The 16,522-nt window shown below is 38.8% G+C and overlaps 6 protein-coding genes and 1 long non-coding RNA gene across 7 annotated transcripts; 4 read left to right on the top strand and 3 right to left on the bottom strand.

Annotated features, from left to right (window-relative positions):
- Positions 1 to 26: 26 nt before the first annotated feature.
- LOC145711539 (C-X-C chemokine receptor type 4-like) lies at positions 27 to 2,242 on the top strand. Its single transcript, XM_081789231.1, has 4 exons — positions 27 to 453; positions 500 to 608; positions 1,393 to 1,463; positions 1,811 to 2,242. Exons 1-4 carry the CDS (start codon positions 328 to 330, stop codon positions 2,240 to 2,242), a joined length of 738 nt encoding a protein of 245 aa, XP_081645357.1. The 5' UTR covers positions 27 to 327.
- Positions 2,243 to 2,459: 217 nt separating this feature from the next.
- On the top strand, positions 2,460 to 3,418 carry LOC145706091 (putative G-protein coupled receptor 33). The gene is made up of 3 exons (XM_081783612.1): positions 2,460 to 2,736; positions 2,786 to 3,216; positions 3,259 to 3,418. The coding sequence occupies exons 1-2, from the start codon at positions 2,617 to 2,619 to the stop codon at positions 3,011 to 3,013; spliced, it is 348 nt and encodes a 115-aa protein (XP_081639738.1). The 5' UTR covers positions 2,460 to 2,616; the 3' UTR covers positions 3,014 to 3,216; positions 3,259 to 3,418.
- A 2,454-nt stretch (positions 3,419 to 5,872) lies between these two features.
- LOC145695577 (uncharacterized) lies at positions 5,873 to 6,245 on the top strand. Its single transcript, XR_014133753.1, has 2 exons — positions 5,873 to 6,062; positions 6,127 to 6,245. It is a non-coding gene; the product is annotated as an uncharacterized LOC145695577 (long non-coding RNA).
- Positions 6,246 to 6,860: 615 nt separating this feature from the next.
- On the bottom strand, positions 6,861 to 8,379 carry LOC145711538 (heparan sulfate glucosamine 3-O-sulfotransferase 4-like). The gene is given in 6 exon segments (XM_081789230.1): positions 6,861 to 7,049; positions 7,096 to 7,315; positions 7,373 to 7,463; positions 7,509 to 7,635; positions 7,638 to 7,966; positions 8,352 to 8,379. Coding segments are annotated over 6 exon segments (984 nt in total).
- Positions 8,380 to 9,222: 843 nt separating this feature from the next.
- LOC145711537 (choline/ethanolamine transporter flvcr2a-like) lies at positions 9,223 to 11,004 on the top strand. Its single transcript, XM_081789229.1, has 5 exons — positions 9,223 to 9,297; positions 9,379 to 9,607; positions 9,655 to 10,659; positions 10,763 to 10,837; positions 10,877 to 11,004. The coding sequence occupies exons 1-5, from the start codon at positions 9,223 to 9,225 to the stop codon at positions 11,002 to 11,004; spliced, it is 1,512 nt and encodes a 503-aa protein (XP_081645355.1).
- On the bottom strand, positions 10,881 to 14,178 carry LOC145695780 (sodium- and chloride-dependent glycine transporter 1-like). The gene is made up of 11 exons (XM_081772798.1): positions 13,954 to 14,178; positions 13,385 to 13,632; positions 13,090 to 13,252; positions 12,828 to 13,042; positions 12,500 to 12,641; positions 12,319 to 12,459; positions 12,069 to 12,277; positions 11,925 to 12,028; positions 11,554 to 11,883; positions 11,300 to 11,513; positions 10,881 to 11,254 (listed from the first exon to the last, which is right to left on the bottom strand). Exons 1-11 carry the CDS (start codon positions 13,963 to 13,965, stop codon positions 11,155 to 11,157), a joined length of 1,878 nt encoding a protein of 625 aa, XP_081628924.1. The 5' UTR covers positions 13,966 to 14,178; the 3' UTR covers positions 10,881 to 11,154.
- Positions 14,179 to 14,630: 452 nt separating this feature from the next.
- On the bottom strand, positions 14,631 to 15,516 carry LOC145695778 (uncharacterized). Its single transcript, XM_081772797.1, has 2 exons — positions 15,204 to 15,516; positions 14,631 to 15,156 (listed from the first exon to the last, which is right to left on the bottom strand). Exons 1-2 carry the CDS (start codon positions 15,381 to 15,383, stop codon positions 14,701 to 14,703), a joined length of 636 nt encoding a protein of 211 aa, XP_081628923.1. The 5' UTR covers positions 15,384 to 15,516; the 3' UTR covers positions 14,631 to 14,700.
- Positions 15,517 to 16,522: the final 1,006 nt, after the last annotated feature.

The following is a 16,522-nucleotide window of genomic DNA, read 5'->3' as shown; positions in this document are numbered from 1 at the left end:
AAAAAGTCTGATTATTGAATAATTGTTTGAGATACGGAATTGTGAATTGACTGATAAAAAGTTGATGATGTTTTTCAGTCATGTTCCATGAGAACATACCGTTTTAATTTAATTCTGAAGAGGAAATGAGACAGGCAGTTCGTCATCAAATGAAATTATCGTCTATGAATAAATCTCCTCTTCTGAAAATAAAAACACCTATTTATCGCCTTCTACTGGTGTCGCCCGCGTGCGCACGCATTTGAACTCGCCTGGGGCAAGGCCATCATAAAACCGCGCGAAAAAACTTTCGCAAAGAAAGCATCCCGGACTGGCATCAGTGAAATCATGGAGGAGTACGATTATTCGTCTGATTACTCGAATTATAGTTTTTATTCTGCTGGCGAAATTGATGATTATCTAGAGACATTTTCGACCGGAAATACGAAAAATGAAGCGACAAGGGTTCTTTTGGTAATAATATGTTTTGATAAAAAATTTTCCAAGTTTGATAATTTAGGACGTCTTTTACACGACAACTTTTCTCATCGGAATCATTGGCAACCTCTTCGTTTTGCTCCTAAATAGCCTTGGAAACGACCGTATCGCTGCAAATCCTTCTACCAAAGGTATTTCCCGAGGTAAACACAAACAATGTTGTCTACCTGTTTTTTCGTATTTGAACTGTTTTCGTCAAATTGATGAATCTTAAATTAATGTCTACCTTTAGCATGAGCCGTTAGTTTGAAGAATTTGATTTGCTCTGACGGCTTCTTTTTTTAAAGGGAGTACAGTCGGTACGACTTTTTGTTCATCAGAAATAATAATGCATTTGTAGTCATGGAAGTATGCATAATTACAAAACTAAGAATTCCCCTATTTTATTAAGGGGCGGGTCGACGAGAATCAGAATTTTTAAACCAATTTTTCCGAAAAACCCGATTTTGCAAATATTTTTTGACTTATCACGTGAGAAGAGAAGGGTATTTAGAATACAGCGGCAACGAGTTTCACGAGTTTTCGCAGGAATTTTGTGCACTTCATTACCAAATGTGACAGAAAAAAAATGGCAAAAAAATCGGAAAATTGCTAAAATTGCAATTTGGGGTCCACTTTGAGACACGATTACGCCGATTTTTTCTGGTCAAAATTTTTTCTAGTTTTCGCCGATGTATTTTTCAAACCCTTTTCTAGTCACCTAACCAATTAGAATTTTTCATTCAAAGTTGGTTTTTCCGGAATTTTGGTTGAAAAAATCCCGATTCTCGTCGACCCCCTCCTTGGAGACGGAATTCTTATAAATTTTTAATTTTGAGTCTTTATAAATACTGTTGAAGAGTGAAAGTTCTGGTGTTTAACTGTAGAATCTACAGTAACATAACCTTTTTTGGTTAATTTAAATTGGTATTGAAGGCATAATCTCCCTGGCCGTTGCGAATTTATTCCACCTGTTCTCGATACCATTTCTTCTCATTCCAAAACAGGTAATTACAAATCGAACATTTTTTTCAACCCACAAAACTGCTTACCCACAGTTAGAACCGTAGCCAAGGCTACCAATCATTCATCATGCCTCAAAATGAGCTCAATTAAAAAACTAATTGTCTGCTGATTATTCTCTTTCACAATCCGCCGAGTGCACTCGCAATCACCCTGTCCATGGCGACTCACATAATCAACCAGGGCGAACTTTTTCGGACAGGTTTGATTAAGCAAAGATGTCAAAAAAGTTTGATCACATCTTTTAGTAGAAAATGAAGCTGTCTTTTTTTCGACAGTCTCATTTTGTTGCAAGTTTTCGAGAAAAAAGTAGACTTTAATTTTTTTCCAGAAGCAGCTTCCAATCGGCGTAATTGGCTGCAAAATCCTCCGAAGCAACGATTACATCTCCTTCCTCGCCTCAACCCTCATCCTGGCCCTTCTTTCACTGGACAGATTTGGGCTCATCTGCTTTGCGCAGAATTCGACCATCAATCGCGTTCTCCGTATTTCGTGGCGCAAGTGCTTAGCTTGCTTCTTGCTGGCGACGCTTTTTGCCCTACCGATGATAATCTTTTCTCAATACGATTCGGTCACTAAGGATTGTGTCGTCCGCTTTCCAGATTTGAATTCGAACTCAAAGGTAACAAATGGCTCTGAATTAGACTGGGAATCCATTGGTTATTGCCACAAGACTGGATATTTAAAGAAAATGAAAGGGACTTTTTATGGTTGTTTTTTTGGTCTAAACCAATTTTCGGAAAATTTAATTTTGGAGAAATGAATTTTGAAACGATTAATTTAGGAAAATTGAATTTTTAAACGATTAATTTTTAAAAAATAATCTAGGACCGACTTATATTGGAAATCCAAATCTCTAGGATCCATTTTTGGATGACCAATAAGATTGCCGTATTTGGCCTACCGGCCAATCAAAACCCTTTTCCATAAAATCATTTCAAAAATTAGTTCTTCCCAAATTACTCGTTTCAAAATAGTTTTATCCCCACTATTTGTTCCTAAATTATTTTATCCTCACTAATCGTTTCTCTACTTAGTAGAGTCTACTAACTTCTCCAAAATTAAATTTTCCAAAAATTGGTTTTACCCGTTTTTTTCAATATGCTTATAAATATCCGATAACAGTCGGACTCAAATATGTACAAACGATATTACATTTCAATATTCCTCGGCGGCTTTGTTTCGCCCTTTACAGTGATCATGTTTTGCTACTCTAGAATCATCTACTTCATCAGAAGACAGGAAGCGTACATGCAGGTAAAAATTATCGAAAAAAATCAAAATAATTAAAAAAAAAATTTTTCAGAATATTTCAAAAAATGGAAAAGGCAAGACAATTCGAGTGATGTATTTGGTGGGAGTGACTGTTGTGACGTTTGTGATTTGCTGGACTCCGCTTCACATTTATAACTTGATGAAATTGACCGAGAATAAGTTTATGAGCGAAAGAAGCTGCGTCCTTCTCGGGCGATTGACTTATGTCAAGGATAACAATGAAGATATATTTAATAAAAAGACATTAAAATTGAGTTAGATTAAACCCCATCAGCTCCTGGCTCTCGACAGAATTAGGTCAGACATACTAGTTATTAATGAGTTCAATACGTTTTTATCCAAATCCAAGGCCTCATTTTCCTCAACGACGCTCTCAATCCTATCATTTATTCCTTCATCAGCTCACAGTCACGCTCACGAGCAAAACTCATCATTCAAAAATCTGCTTTGAATCAGAAAAAGGTCTGTTTTGAAGGAGTTTTTCCCTGAATGATAATTTTCTAGTTCTTTGGATTGAAAAATTTCTTCCGAAAAGGCTCCGGAAAATCGCCAAATACGAGTCTTTTGAAGTACAGTAAGACACATGAAGACGAAAGATGTTTGGCAATAACATCGCCTCAAATGTAGAAGAAATTTGTGTAGAATCACTGTAGATAGAAAACTTTCTGTTGAAGAAAATGAAATTTGTTAATAAAAAGAACGATAAAAATGTTCATATAAATCGATATGACGACTAACGATTTACGGATCAGTGCTTCCTCCAGCGTAAAATTTCTTTCTCGAACATAAATTTTTCCCTTGTTTACTTTTATTAGACGATTTCTGAAATGTCCGGCAGGTTTTTACAGGAAATTTTTCTACAAAAAACCTCTTATCAAAAATTTTTTTCGACAGTTAGAGAAAAACAATAAGATTTTTCTTGGATATTTAGGGTTTGACGAGCCGAGATCGTTTGTCGTGGATATCGTAAGTTGAGAATTTTAATCATGAATGAACCCGTTTCTTTAGCAATTGCCACTTGGAATTGTGTTCCAATCATTTGCAGAATTTCACAAGGTGGCAAGGGGAACACTAGAATTTCGCTTCCACGATCGAATTATCAAGGTAAATCGAAGAGAAGCCCCTTAGTTGGAGCTGGATAATTATGATTTTTATCTATTTAAAACTAAAGGATACAGACACGCCATTGATTCTTGGAATGCAAGGAAACGATAAAGTCGAGGTGTACACTGTACAGACTGCATCATGTCTTTCGCTGACGATTTTCTGTAAGACCGAAATTTATTTATTCGTACTTCTGCCCTGAATACGGTATTATATAACAACACTGGATGAACTCACAAGGATAATTGCTGAGGTCGCTTTGTTCTGCGCATTTCTCATCAAAAAATAAATTGCCTCATGATTATTCTTCTTCGTCCAATAAATGCGTGAACATTCAGCATTTCCACAGCGAGTTATATAACACTCGCGAATGAACTCTGACGTTCAGGAGTCTAAAAATCGTCATGTTTAAAAAAATTTATTCGTACAAAAATTTCCTCCGCAAATTCGAATCGCTTATCATTCACTGCGGTTGATCCTTAAATTGCGATCGTGATAGTAGCGTTATTCTCCATTCTGTGAGCATTTGCCCTTTGGGTACCAATTTTTTCGTAACATCGTTTGGGCGCGGCGTCCTTCCATACCGCTTAGCCAATTTCAACCTCTTTTTCATTAACAAGTTTTAATACAGTAGAGATAATAGAAAATAAGGATGAAGAGAGAAAGTCCGAATACAAGATTTAAATTTCCAGTAAAGCCGAGATTTACGATGAGAAATCCGCTCGCGAGGAGTTCTATTGCGAAGATTATATTTTTTATCATAGGAAAAAGGGTCTGGAATAAAGGGTATCACTGCGTTAATATCGATTCAAGTGCCAAAAGAAGGACGGTTTTTTTGATAGAAACATTGAAAAAATAGGCTTCATCTAAATGTCAAAAATAAAAAACTCGAGAGCACGACTAAGGGTATACCCTCCACTATTTAAAAATGTGTCTTAAGTAAAATAACGCTTTAAAATAAGAACTTTAATGATTTTAAAGCTAAAAAGCCGATAATTTTTATTGCTAAATTAATGAGACCGCGATACCCTTAATTTTAAACCCCTTTCAAAGGCCTTTATATAATAAAAATTCTCAACGAAGAACATATCGAGCGAAAGAAAAGCCGCGAAAATATTCGCCCCGGACATTCGCGAGAACTTGGACAAGATTTTTTAGCGAAGCAATCACAGGATCGCGTTACCTATTTTTTTATTTCATGCGGCCGCGCTAGCCGGCGACAAATGTTTAGGATCATAACATGTGGGGAAAATCCCTCTCGATCCGGCGCGGAAAAATAGTTTTTTTCTTCTTTTCAGCTATGTTTCTAGCTGACAAATTGGATAGCCCTTTATGCTCATAAGATGAATAATCGTAAATAAACAAAAGCCTCGTTTTCGCCTTATTTTTAACGTTTGAAAGGACTACAAATTGTACGAAAAACACCGTCGATTTCCGGATTTTCTGATCGTCGGCGCTTCAAAATGCGGAACCAACGTTTTGAAACACTATCTTCATGGGAACCCTTATTTTGTTCACACAAATATTGAAGACCCGCACTACTTCGATAACATGGAGCATTTCAAATCTGGTCCAGAATATTACATGTCGCTGATGCCTAAGGTCTACCCTTATCATCGCGTTTTCGAGAGTACTCCGAGGTTGGATTTTTCTTGATTTTCCATAATTATCATTTTCAGCTATTTTTCTTCAAAACTCGTTCCTGGGCGAGTGTATGATTTCGACTCGTCGATGAAAATCGTCATCCTCGTTTGCGATCCGATTTCTAGAGCTCTTGCGCACTATTTTTCAGCAGAAAGGCTAGGATAAGAATGTTTCTGCACTTAAAATATTTAAATTATATATAATATAATATAATATAATATAATATAATATAATATAATATAATATAATATAATATAATATAATATAATATAATATAATATAATATAATATAATATAATATAATATAATATAATTATTAATATAATATAATATAATATGAAAAATTTTTATTCCTGCGGAAAGCACGAAAATGGAAAACGGCGAAGAACACCTTCTTCCCCGAAATTTCGTCTTCACCGCCACCACCGCCGAAGAAGGCCTCATGGATGCAATCAAAGAAATATTCCCTTCCGTCGTCGTCGAAATGATGCAAAACGACCCTGATTTCAACACCGAGGACGTGCGCGATCTGCTGCATCAATACTTGCACCAAAACGGAGGTAGGCGCGGGTACGGCGCAAATCCGCAATTTACAAAATGTCATCTAAACCGCGAAAAATTCAGATCGAAAACCGGCGAATTTCTTGACTCGCGGCGCATACGGATATCACATTCGACATTGGTTCAAGGAAACGAGTTTTCTTTTTGTGAAATTGATCGAAGCTTGAAACCATAATTTTTCCAACAAAATTTGACCATCTTGAAAAAATTTAAATTCAAATTGATAATCAAGTTTCATTTGAATTATTCTTCATTGGACTGTATTTTGAGAAAACCATAATAACTCGATGAAAAGTACTTTCCACGGGACCAAATCTTGATCCTGAACGAAAACGACCTCAGAAAAGAGCCGTGGAAAGTCTTGAATAAGGTCCAAGAATTCGCAGATGTAGACCAGCTGATCAACATTTCTTCCTTCGTCAAAAACGAGACTTCTGGTAAAATTCAAAACCTCACTCATTTCAACCCTTCTATTCAACCCTTGTCTTCAGGTTGGTATTGCCTTCATGGAAAATCATCAGATCACGTGCCAAACTGCGCAATTTCCGACCCCGTCAATGATTCCCAAAAACGCATCAACGCCGAATTCACGCCTCAAACGAAACAAGTCCTGTCGAAAATCTTCAAATCAGTAGAAGACGATTTGACGGAAGTTTTCGGGCACAAGTTCAAGTTTGTAAGAGAAACTGCTTAAACATCATTGCTCCTGCTGCGAAATATATATTCTTCAATTCAATAAATTTCTCGTATCAGTTTATAAATAATATTTATTAACAAAAAGAAATATTGAAGAAAAGCTAGAATTTGACAGTCGTATTCAGCGCCTGGTCAAGATCGTATTTGACGAGGCCAAAGACGCGTTTGAGAAGATAGGTGGTGCTTTCCGACAAAGAAGCTGTCTTCGAACGCCCTTTTCCGCCACTATGGGCGCCAACGCAATCCGGCTTGTGTTTTCCTGGACTTTGGAGGCAGTAAAACCCGGATGTCTTAATTAAAAAAAAGCTTGAAAAGCGGCCGTAAAAGGCGTTTTACCTTGTTGAAAACAAAATGATTTTCATTCAAAATCTTCGGCGCTCCGAGAAAGTCCTGAATTTTCATGACGACTTGCGCTGGCTTCGCGGCCAAGTCCGAACCGCTGATAAAGAGCATCTGATCGTCGCGGAAATATTCCTTCCAAATATTTATGTGGAACGCATAAGCGCCGCGGGTCACGAAGTTGTGCGGTTTTCGGTCTTCGTGCTTTTCCAAAAACCTAAAAATTTTGACATTATCAATGAAAAAATTCAAAAAAAAAAAATTCGTGACTTACTTCCAAAACTCCGCCCTAGCTGCTTTATGTTTTGGCGGGTTGAACTTATCCGACTTCAAATAATCGATTGATTTCTTGCTGAAAATGTCACCTGTGAGCATTAATTTTTTGATTGCGGGCACAAGCGGCGGCCTACCTAAAACGTCAATTAGGGTGACGTCTGGGTCGAAATGCACTTCTTTGCGTTCTGCATTCTTTGTAATCTTGATCTTATTGGCGTGGACGTGGAGGAAGTGGCTCAGGGCGCGTTTTACAGGATCGCAGAGGATGGCTTTTTTGGGTCGAAGAAAAAGTATCCGTTTTCGGAAAGCGGGAAGGCTTTTATTTTTAAGATCTCAACCTTTCCTATAATTTTAATATCTTTTTTAAACTGCGCTATTCTTCCGGGCACCTTCTTCAGCGTCAAATAACTCGGAGTCTTCTCAAACACGTGATGGAATTCATTCGCCTTGGGCATCATCGACAGATAAAAATCCGCGCCTCGGGCATAATTTTCATCGCTGTCGAAAAAGTGCGCTTCGCCCGGGGCGGAAAGAAGAAACGGATTGCCCTGGAGGAACTTTTGGAGGCCTGTTGTTCCGCATTTTTGAACACCTGAGGGGTGAGAATTAGGGAATCGAAAGTTGCTTTACCTGTGATGATGAAATCTGGAAATTTCTTTTTGGGACCAAGGGTTCTAGATGTCTCACGTGGACATTTTCATGTGCTTCGTGCTTCTTCTGCTTTTCGAAGAATTTTTCAAGATCTGAAGGGTCAAAATCTTCATCAGCTGATCGGTGGTGGCGGACTTTTCTCTCGTCGAACTGTTTTTGCGGGTTCAAAATTCATTGAAAAAGAAGGTTCTCGCCAGGCTCTTTCTTGAAAAACAAGTGTAAGCCCTGATAACATAAACGTAAACGACTCAAAATTGCTAAATCGAATTTAACCCGTTCATAAGAAACCAAAAACAGGGCAAAAATAAAGAGCAAAACCGTCGAGCAATCCCGCTTGATTCGATGAAATATCATTTTTTCTCTCCGCGCATTTTTCAAATTTTCTCTTATTTTTGATTCCCAGTTGATTATTTTTAGCGAGATCGAGTCTTAGTGGAAAAAAACGCCTCGTTTGTAATTGGTGGTGGTGCCGGGGCGCACGTTTTTGGTGCACCACCGCCAACAGAATTTTTTTCTTGGTGATATGACTATAAACAATTTGCTAGAGGGAGATGCTTGCTTCATAAATTATGAATCATAATTCACCGTCTATTTTTAGGACAAAACAAATTGCTAACAACTAAAAAAAATGTTGAGCAAAATAAATAAGAAAACGATACCTCCCCCGTTAAAAAAAAATTAAGGGTATACCGTATACCTCAATTAGACCAAAAAGACCTTCACTTAGCAACCTTACCTTTAACGGCCTGTATAACCTTAAGTTTGAGCTCGAGAGATAATCATAAGGGGAACGGTTGCAGTCGAGGGTTGGATTTAAAGGAAGCAATTGAAATAAATGGTCTACCTATGATAGTTTTTGAAAAAAACTTTAATTTCAGAGCCTCATTTTCACGATTTCTGATACGGGGTTTCTTAACCCAAATTTGCTTGGAAGCCAAAAATTTGTCATCAATTTAAAATTCCGATGATCAGCAAAAAAGCGATTATAAAACTCTTTTTTAATTGTTTGCCTAATTGAGCTTAAAAATAACAAAAAAAGGAAACGGATAAAATAGGTCACTCTTCCGTCAGCAAAAATCTCAGCAGCTTAATCCAAAGCCAAATTTGCAAGATCGAAAGTAATCCGGCAAATATACAGAGACAAAATATAATCGGCCCTCTATTTGCACTTCTTGATTCTTTGACCGCATTTTCAAAATGACAGAGATTTCCGTGACTCCGAGAAGATGGCTTGTCCTCCTTGTTTTTGCCTTTTTCAGCTTTACAAATGCGGTAGCTTGGATTCAGGAAAATTTCTCAAAATTTCAAAGAATTTTTTTACACAAAAAATATTTTTTTGAAATATTTAAAAAGTACACGATTATTCCTCATATTTTCATCGAATACTACCAGACCTCTGAAATGTTTATATCTTGGACGGCACTTTCTTTCAGCTCCAACATGGTCTTGTTTATGGTTCCTTGTTTGCTCTTTCTTGAAACAACGACTCTTCGAAGATTTGTGCTCGTCGGCTCTTTTATCAATTTGCTCGGAAATGTGATCAAATGCTGCGCTGTTCAGCCCGATTTATGGTGGCTTTCCTGTAAGTTATGAGTTCTTTTTCGGGGCAAGACCTATTCCTTCATTCAGTCACTGGCCAATTCATCGTCGCCTGCACAATGCCATTTCTCCTTGAAGTTCCCGCTCGAATCGCCTCCGTCTGGTTTCCCCAAAACCAGGTTTCAACCGCAACTTCCATCGGTGTCTTCGGAAATCAACTTGGGGTCGCTGTTGGTTTCGTTCTCCCTCCAGCTTTTGTTCCCGGCCCTCCAGAAGAATACTGGCCGAATGGGGTCGTACCTGAAGATTGGTCGAACACGACCAAATATTCGGACGCGGCGGAGAAGACGGTGGAAGATGTTGGGAAGCAGATTTTGTTGATGTTTGTTGTTGGAACTGGGCTTTGCGCGATAAGTTTTCTCTCCATCCTTGTCTTCTTCCGAAACGAGCCAGATCGACCACCATCTGAAGCTGAGGCTCTTCGTCGAGCAGAAAATATCACAAAAAACCACGGATCAAAGGATGCCCTCAAAGTCTACAAAAAAGCCCTCAGTGATCTGCTCAAAAATCGTTCTTACATTTTTCTGATGATCTCATACGGCATTAATGGCGGCTCGTACTACGCGATTTCAACCCTTTTGCCGCAGCTGCTCGGGCCGAGTTTTGAAGACTCGAGTCTATCGACTAGCGAGAAGGACACGCTGTTTGGCTGGATGGGGCTTTGCTTCATCGTGGCCGGATTGGTCGGGTCGATTTTGGGAGGACTGGCGCTCGATGCGTCGAAAAAGTTTAAATTGGTGACGATGATTACTTATATTGGCGTTTTGGGAACATTTGCTGCTTTTGCGGGAATTTTAGATCTTTCAAGAAATTGTGCTTTTTCAACTGAATTTTTCTTTTGTGAAATTTTCGAAAAACAATTGAATAGTATTCCAACTGACTATATTCTCATTTCGATACTGGGATTCTTCATGACCGGATATCTTCCGATCGGATTTGAATATGCAGCTGAGCTGACATATCCGATCGATGAGTGCACCAGCTCTGGAATGCTGAATTTCTTCATCGGGATTTTTTCAATGGGGCTTACAATCGGTTGCCAAGAAAATGTTCAATCTTTACTCAGGGTTAAGGCTTTTGCATAGGACCATTGGTCCAGAAGCATTCTATTTTTTGGTTGAAAATTGAACGATTTAAGCGATTTTGACAGCTGAAATCAACAAGGACGCAGTGCTTATCTCCAATTTAATCATCATTGGTCTTCTTTTCTTCGGTATAATTATAAGAACTTGAAATGCTCGAGCTTTTCTAGGAACGATTTTATCCGGACTGACAAAAGAAACCTTGAATAGGCAAAATGCAATGACTTCAAGCGAAAAATACGAAGATGAAGAATTTTCGGAAAAAGGCGCTGTCGAAAACGAAGCGCTAGAATTTTGAATTGACGTTTTTTTAATCAAGTTTATTTTAATAAACCGAGAAGATAATTGTTAGCACATTTTTGTTAGAAGGATTAGTGGCGTTTCGGAACTTGCAAAAGTGGAGAAATTAATAGAAATATTCTAGAAGGCGTTCTTTTGAATGGCGGAGCTAGAATTTCGAGTCTTGAGTTGTTGCGCCGCCTTCTTTTTCTTGCTTTGATTTGAAATCATCGGTCGGTTTTAGGCTCTTGCCCTTTGTCATTATCACGCTAAATTGAGATAGGTAAGAAATTGGACTTGAAATTTTCTCATACCTGATGATAAAGTAAGGAACGCAGACAATAATCGGACTCATCGACATGGTCATCGCAAGACCATTACTCCACTCTGGATAAACTTCTTTTCCATCCCCACTCCAAATCGGGCCGTAGCCGCTGAATGCCATGGCAGTGATAAAAATGATCATTCCAGGGGTGAGCAAGTACCAACAGCTGTAGAAGTACCCCTTCAGGATCACATTCATATTTCCTAAAAAATGAGTAAAATCGATAAATAAAATCCGTCTTACCATTCATTTCCTTCATATTCTCCAAAAATCTGAATGGCTCGGACATGAAGTTGTATCCAAAATGGACACTCAAGCTCAAGAAAAGAGCCAAGAGAAGCAGGCCATAGTAAGCGCTGTAGTTGTCCACAAATTTGAACCAGTAGAGTCCACCGTTGGTCAAAATCGGAAAGCCAAGGAGAAAACCGAGGAAGCAAAAGAAACTGACGGTCAGGAGTCGCTTCCAGCCGTACCGGAGTTTCGGGAACTCGTCGAGGACGCCGGCGATGAGGATGTCGACGAAGGCGAATTGGGAGTCCAGGCCGAGGGTGATCAACATGATGAAAAATAGCACTAGAATTGGCTTTAAAAGGGTTTTTGTTATCAAATATAACCTGAGAAAAGCTGAGATGCTGGAAGCAAACCCATAGCTTCAGGATAGGCGATGAAGGCAAGACCAGGGCCAGATTCGACGACGGAATCCACGGACATGCAATTTCTAGAGCAAAGATATTATCCAATCTCGAAAAAAGTCTTACTTGACGGCCATATGCCCGAGGAAAGAAAAAACCCCGAAGCCGGCGAAAATCGAAGTGAAGCAATTTCCAAGAGCGACGATAAAAGTATCCCGCATAATGTTATTTGAGAATTTGTTGTAACTAGCCATGACCATCAAGCCGCCGAAGCTGACGCCGAGAGAGAAGAAAATTTGAGAAGCGGCGGTTGACCAGACTTTCGGATCAGCAAGCTTACAAGATTTTTTAAGAGAAAAGGGTTGATTTCGCCTACTTTTTCGATGTCCGGTTTGAGGTAGAATTTGATGCCCTCTCCAGCGCCCTCAAGTGTCGCTCCGAAAATAACGAGAATCAGCAAAACCAAGTAGGGAAACGTAGCAGTGACGTAGACGACTTTTCCGACCGATTGAACACCCTTCAAAAGAGGTCAAGAAGAGCCAAGTCTTTCAACAAACCTTGCAAAGACAAGCACAGACAAGGATCCAAGCAAAAAGGTTGCATCCGACCAGATCTCCCAAAACAGCACCGTTGTTTCCAAGACCATACACTTGCTCTCCAGCATCAGTTGAATTGTCGAAAACTCGTAGAACTCGACGGCTTAAAAAGGTTTAATAGATTTGAAATTCAGGAAATCGAGCAAAAAAATTTTAACCAATGAAAATCGAGTTTCCGGTCAACCGACCAATCAGCGTCCGAAAAATCTCCAAGGAGCGATAACCCCGAAAAACCCCCCAAAAACCGGGGAAAACGGTTTTTTTATGGTTATCGAAAAAAGAGACTTACAACCAATATTCTTCGGAAGAAGCAATTTTGGTGGAAACATTGAATACTTGATCAATCTCGTCCTCGCTTAGCGAGTAATTGGACACGAGCACCGGTGCCCATTCATCACGAACAGTGTCGTTTAGTTTCCAAAAGAGCGTTTCGAATTCGTCGGTGTTGTTTGCTTTGCAGTTCATTTGATTCTCGCTCAAAGAGGCGGTAATAGCGCATTGCCCCTTGAATTAAAAATTTTAGTGGCATTTCACGGGAGTTGTAAACTGACCTTTGTGATTGCAGTATTCCACCACTCGTTGCACTTCGTCCAGGGGAGGATTTTCTGCATTCCGGAGAAGAGGTAGTGAATCGACCAGGCGATCACGACGTTGTAGTAGATCATCACGTAGAAAGAGACCAGGATCATCCCATAGCCAAGACCTTTTTCAATGTTTTTAAAACAATGATAAGCCGGAATTATCGAATATTTTTTCACGCGTTGTTGAGCAAAAAAGGTTCAATCAAGTTATTTTCCGCCCGGTTGGTTTTTCATTCAAGTTTCTTGAACATTTCCTTTACACGCTGGCAAGCACTTCCAAACTCCAAGTGTTCCTTCTCCGCTAAACTGGCCCATGCCAAGTTCAGTGTAGAAGAGTGGGATTCCGACGAGGAACAGCATCAAAAAATAAGGGATGAAGAATACCCCTCCTCCGTTTTCATAAGCTAAGTAGGGGAAGCGCCAGACATTTCCAAGGCCGACGCAGTAGCCGATGCAAGAGAGGATGAACTCGATATGACTTCCCCAGGCTTCGCCTTGGCTAGAATCTCCAACCTGGGAAAAGTGGTTAGAAAAAAGAACAGACTCTCGAAAATAAAACGAAAAATGATCAAAATTTTGGGGGAAGTGTCTGGAACCAACAAAAAAATTTCGACAAATTTTGCGTGGAAATTTTCAACCAATCAGAAGCCAGGATTCGGCTCGATGGCTAATCAGTAGCCAAGTAGCCGCCGACGCAAAATTTGTCGAAATTTTTTGTCGGTTCCAGACGCCATCCCAAATTTTGTTCTTCAAAAAAAGCAATTTTGCGATTTAAAATCCTTTTTTTTATGATAAATAAAAATTGATAAATTTTGAAGCTTGGAGAAAAATTACCTTATTTGTCATCGAGTTTTTCTTTGAAGACCTCCGTTCTCTTTTAATCTAGGTCACTGCTGTAGAAAGACTGTCAATGCGTTCGTAAAAAACCGCTGAATTCAGGAAAAACTGTCCAATAAAAGTTTAATATTTTCTTTATCCACTGTCTAGTTTGAAGAAAAAAAAACGTTCACCGCGGAATGTCAACCAGGCCTAGTACGTTCGACCTGGTTGAACGAATACCATGCCCACCGGGCTTTAGTTTAAGCTCTTAAAGGTTTTCGAAAAATACTTGAAGAATTGAGCACCTCGTCATGGCAACATGGACAATTTGAATGGAAGACTTTGATTAAGAGATTATGACTTAGTTTTAGCCGATTTTAAGCGTTTTTCATCGGATTCCGCCATTGTTTGCTAAACAAGGAGGGGTTGAAGGAAAAATAGACAGCGTAATTATGCTCATCTGACCATGCCTGCGGCCGAAATTGAGGGATTAAGACAATTTGAAACAAAGTTAATCCAGATTTTCTTTCAAAAAAGTAGAAAAAGGGTTTCTTGATAATAGGACAAATTTTCAACCAATAAGATTTCAGAAAAAAAATTCAAAAAATCGAAAAATTTTATTGGTTCAAGTCTTTTTTACTGAAATAATATTATCAAATTTTTTTTTATTCAATAAGATTTTCAGGCAAGAGAAGAAATAAATATAATTTTTAAAAAATATTGAAGAAAAAAGGTCGAATAATCATTTTTTATCAGAAAGCGCTAGAACTTGTCGAACCAAGAAAAATTCCTCCCTGTTGCTTTTCCCAGTGCTCTGCTGGATAGTTCATATGCTTTGTACAAAAATTTCTCGTTCGCGGGAGAGATGGTTTCTTTCCCATGTTTCGATCGACCCTTTGATTCCGGCATGCAAACCAAGTTTTCCTTCGTATTTAAATGAACATCCTTCTTGACGCACCAAAATCCATCTTCCCTTTTTCCAAATCTTCCTTCGTAAAATAAACCCTTCCATTTCAGCTTTTCTTTTAGCCGTTTCATCTCTTTCCACGGTTCTTTTTGAAGAACACCGCCGTCGAGAATGACTAGTTGGGAAGGAAAACTTTTGAGAAGGGTTCTGGGAAACTTGTAAGTCGATGTTCGTATGATGCTTCGAGCGATGTCGGTTTGGTTGATGTGTTTTTTGATGCGAGTGTTGACGAATTGGTTGAAGCTGATTTCCTTGAAAAGGGGGAGGGCTAGGGTTGAAAAAACGAAAAAGAACTTACTGAAAATTCCGATTTGTTTCCAAATTTATGATCATTCATTTTCAACGCATTCGGATGCTCAGCTTTGTAGTGCTGAAAATCGGACAAAAGCCTCTTCACCGGGTCACAAACAATATCTACAAAAACGACTCGATTCTTCCAGTTTTCGAACGTCTCAGTCAGATATTTTTCTTCTATCATCTTCAATTTGTTCTGCGGAACGGTTGGCAGGTAGGCTTTGAAAAGAGCGAAACCTGTTTTCGCGATGAGAAATTGCGACTTGTTGTTTTTGATGGAAGAATAGTGGCCAAGCAAGGCTTTTAGGTCTTTCACGATTTCTGTTGTTGGGATAATGTAAGATGAAAGGTCAAGGAGGTAAGAATAGTGCCAGCAATAAAAGACGATATTCATAAAAATTCCCAAATAGGAAACTCATAGGAAAGAGTCCGGTCGTTAGGTTCCCATTACTTGTTTTATTATAAGAAGACTATTATTGCTTGTGTTTAAGGTTAGGATAAGGGCGAGGCCGCGAGGGGTAAGGGTAAATGCTTGTTCATTTGTTGATCCCTTTCCTCCAGTATTAACAAAATGCACCTCTTGTCGAAATCCGCAAATCTGCGGATGTTCCAGCAAAAACGTCATGAGCGTCTTCGTGCCGCATTTTTTCTCGCCAACGATGATCACATCTGGCAGTCGAACTTTTTTCCCACTTTCAATGAATTTATCTAAGTTGGCGGCGCGCCGCTCGTTCATTTCTTTTGCCGCATTTAGAGACGATCGGGGCACGGGATTGAAGAGGACTTTTTCTTTCGGTCTGAGTTTGAGCGTTTCGCTTTGTTTTTGGAGCTTTTTCTGTTGTTGTCTTTTTGACGATTTTAAAAATTTTTATCATTAGCAATAATTTTTTTCCCTTTATTTTGAAATCATTGCCTTTTTTCTTCTTTTTCTTTTTTAATTTTCTCATTTTTTGCTCTCTTTTCTTTGGTTTCTTCGATTTTTTGTTTATTTTTATTTATCTTCCAATTTTGTTTTCCGTTTAATTTATGATTTCTTGTCAGCTTTTTATCCTCATTGCCGAGTTGTAAAACGGCAAATCCGATCAAAATCAGAAACACTGCTGAAAATACGCTTGCTCTAAGCATGTTCATAATTGCCGTATCCATTCATTTTCTCTTGTCAATTTGAAACGGATCGGCGACAAGAATAATTGTCGAGCAATGTAAAATTCTTTTGTTTTGCTTTGCTCGTTGACTATGAATTGCCGCATAAAAAAGGTATTTAATGGGATAACCGATCAGCGTCACGGTCGTAGAGCGAAATAGCCGGATTTTTAAAATAAA

The sequence above is a fragment of the Oikopleura dioica genome, chromosome 1, assembly GCF_907165135.1.
Source record: "Oikopleura dioica chromosome 1, OKI2018_I68_1.0, whole genome shotgun sequence".
Taxonomy (NCBI): domain Eukaryota; kingdom Metazoa; phylum Chordata; class Appendicularia; order Copelata; family Oikopleuridae; genus Oikopleura; species Oikopleura dioica.
Note: the sequence above shows the minus strand (reverse complement) of the source record. Positions and strands in the feature narration are given on the sequence as shown.

Coding starts and splice junctions, on each gene's coding strand:
- LOC145706091 (XM_081783612.1), top strand. CDS start 2,617: ATGTACAAACGATATTACATTTCAATATTCCTCGGCGGCTTTGTTTCG. Junction 2,737..2,785: donor GACAGGAAGCGTACATGCAG/GTAAAAATTATC, acceptor AAAATTTTTCAG/AATATTTCAAAAAATGGAAA.
- LOC145695780 (XM_081772798.1), bottom strand. Junction 13,253..13,384: donor GGAGTTTGGAAGTGCTTGCC/AGCGTGTAAAGG, acceptor TTGTTTTAAAAA/CATTGAAAAAGGTCTTGGCT. Junction 11,255..11,299: donor GTTCCTTACTTTATCATCAG/GTATGAGAAAAT, acceptor ATCTCAATTTAG/CGTGATAATGACAAAGGGCA.
- LOC145695778 (XM_081772797.1), bottom strand. CDS start 15,383: ATGATAGAAGAAAAATATCTGACTGAGACGTTCGAAAACTGGAAGAAT. Junction 15,157..15,203: donor GAAACAAATCGGAATTTTCA/GTAAGTTCTTTT, acceptor CCCCTTTTCAAG/GAAATCAGCTTCAACCAATT.
- LOC145711539 (XM_081789231.1), top strand. CDS start 328: ATGGAGGAGTACGATTATTCGTCTGATTACTCGAATTATAGTTTTTAT. Junction 454..499: donor AAGCGACAAGGGTTCTTTTG/GTAATAATATGT, acceptor TTGATAATTTAG/GACGTCTTTTACACGACAAC. Junction 609..1,392: donor TGCAAATCCTTCTACCAAAG/GTATTTCCCGAG, acceptor TTGGTATTGAAG/GCATAATCTCCCTGGCCGTT.
- LOC145711537 (XM_081789229.1), top strand. CDS start 9,223: ATGACAGAGATTTCCGTGACTCCGAGAAGATGGCTTGTCCTCCTTGTT. Junction 9,608..9,654: donor CGATTTATGGTGGCTTTCCT/GTAAGTTATGAG, acceptor TCCTTCATTCAG/TCACTGGCCAATTCATCGTC. Junction 10,660..10,762: donor TTCAATGGGGCTTACAATCG/GTTGCCAAGAAA, acceptor GAACGATTTAAG/CGATTTTGACAGCTGAAATC.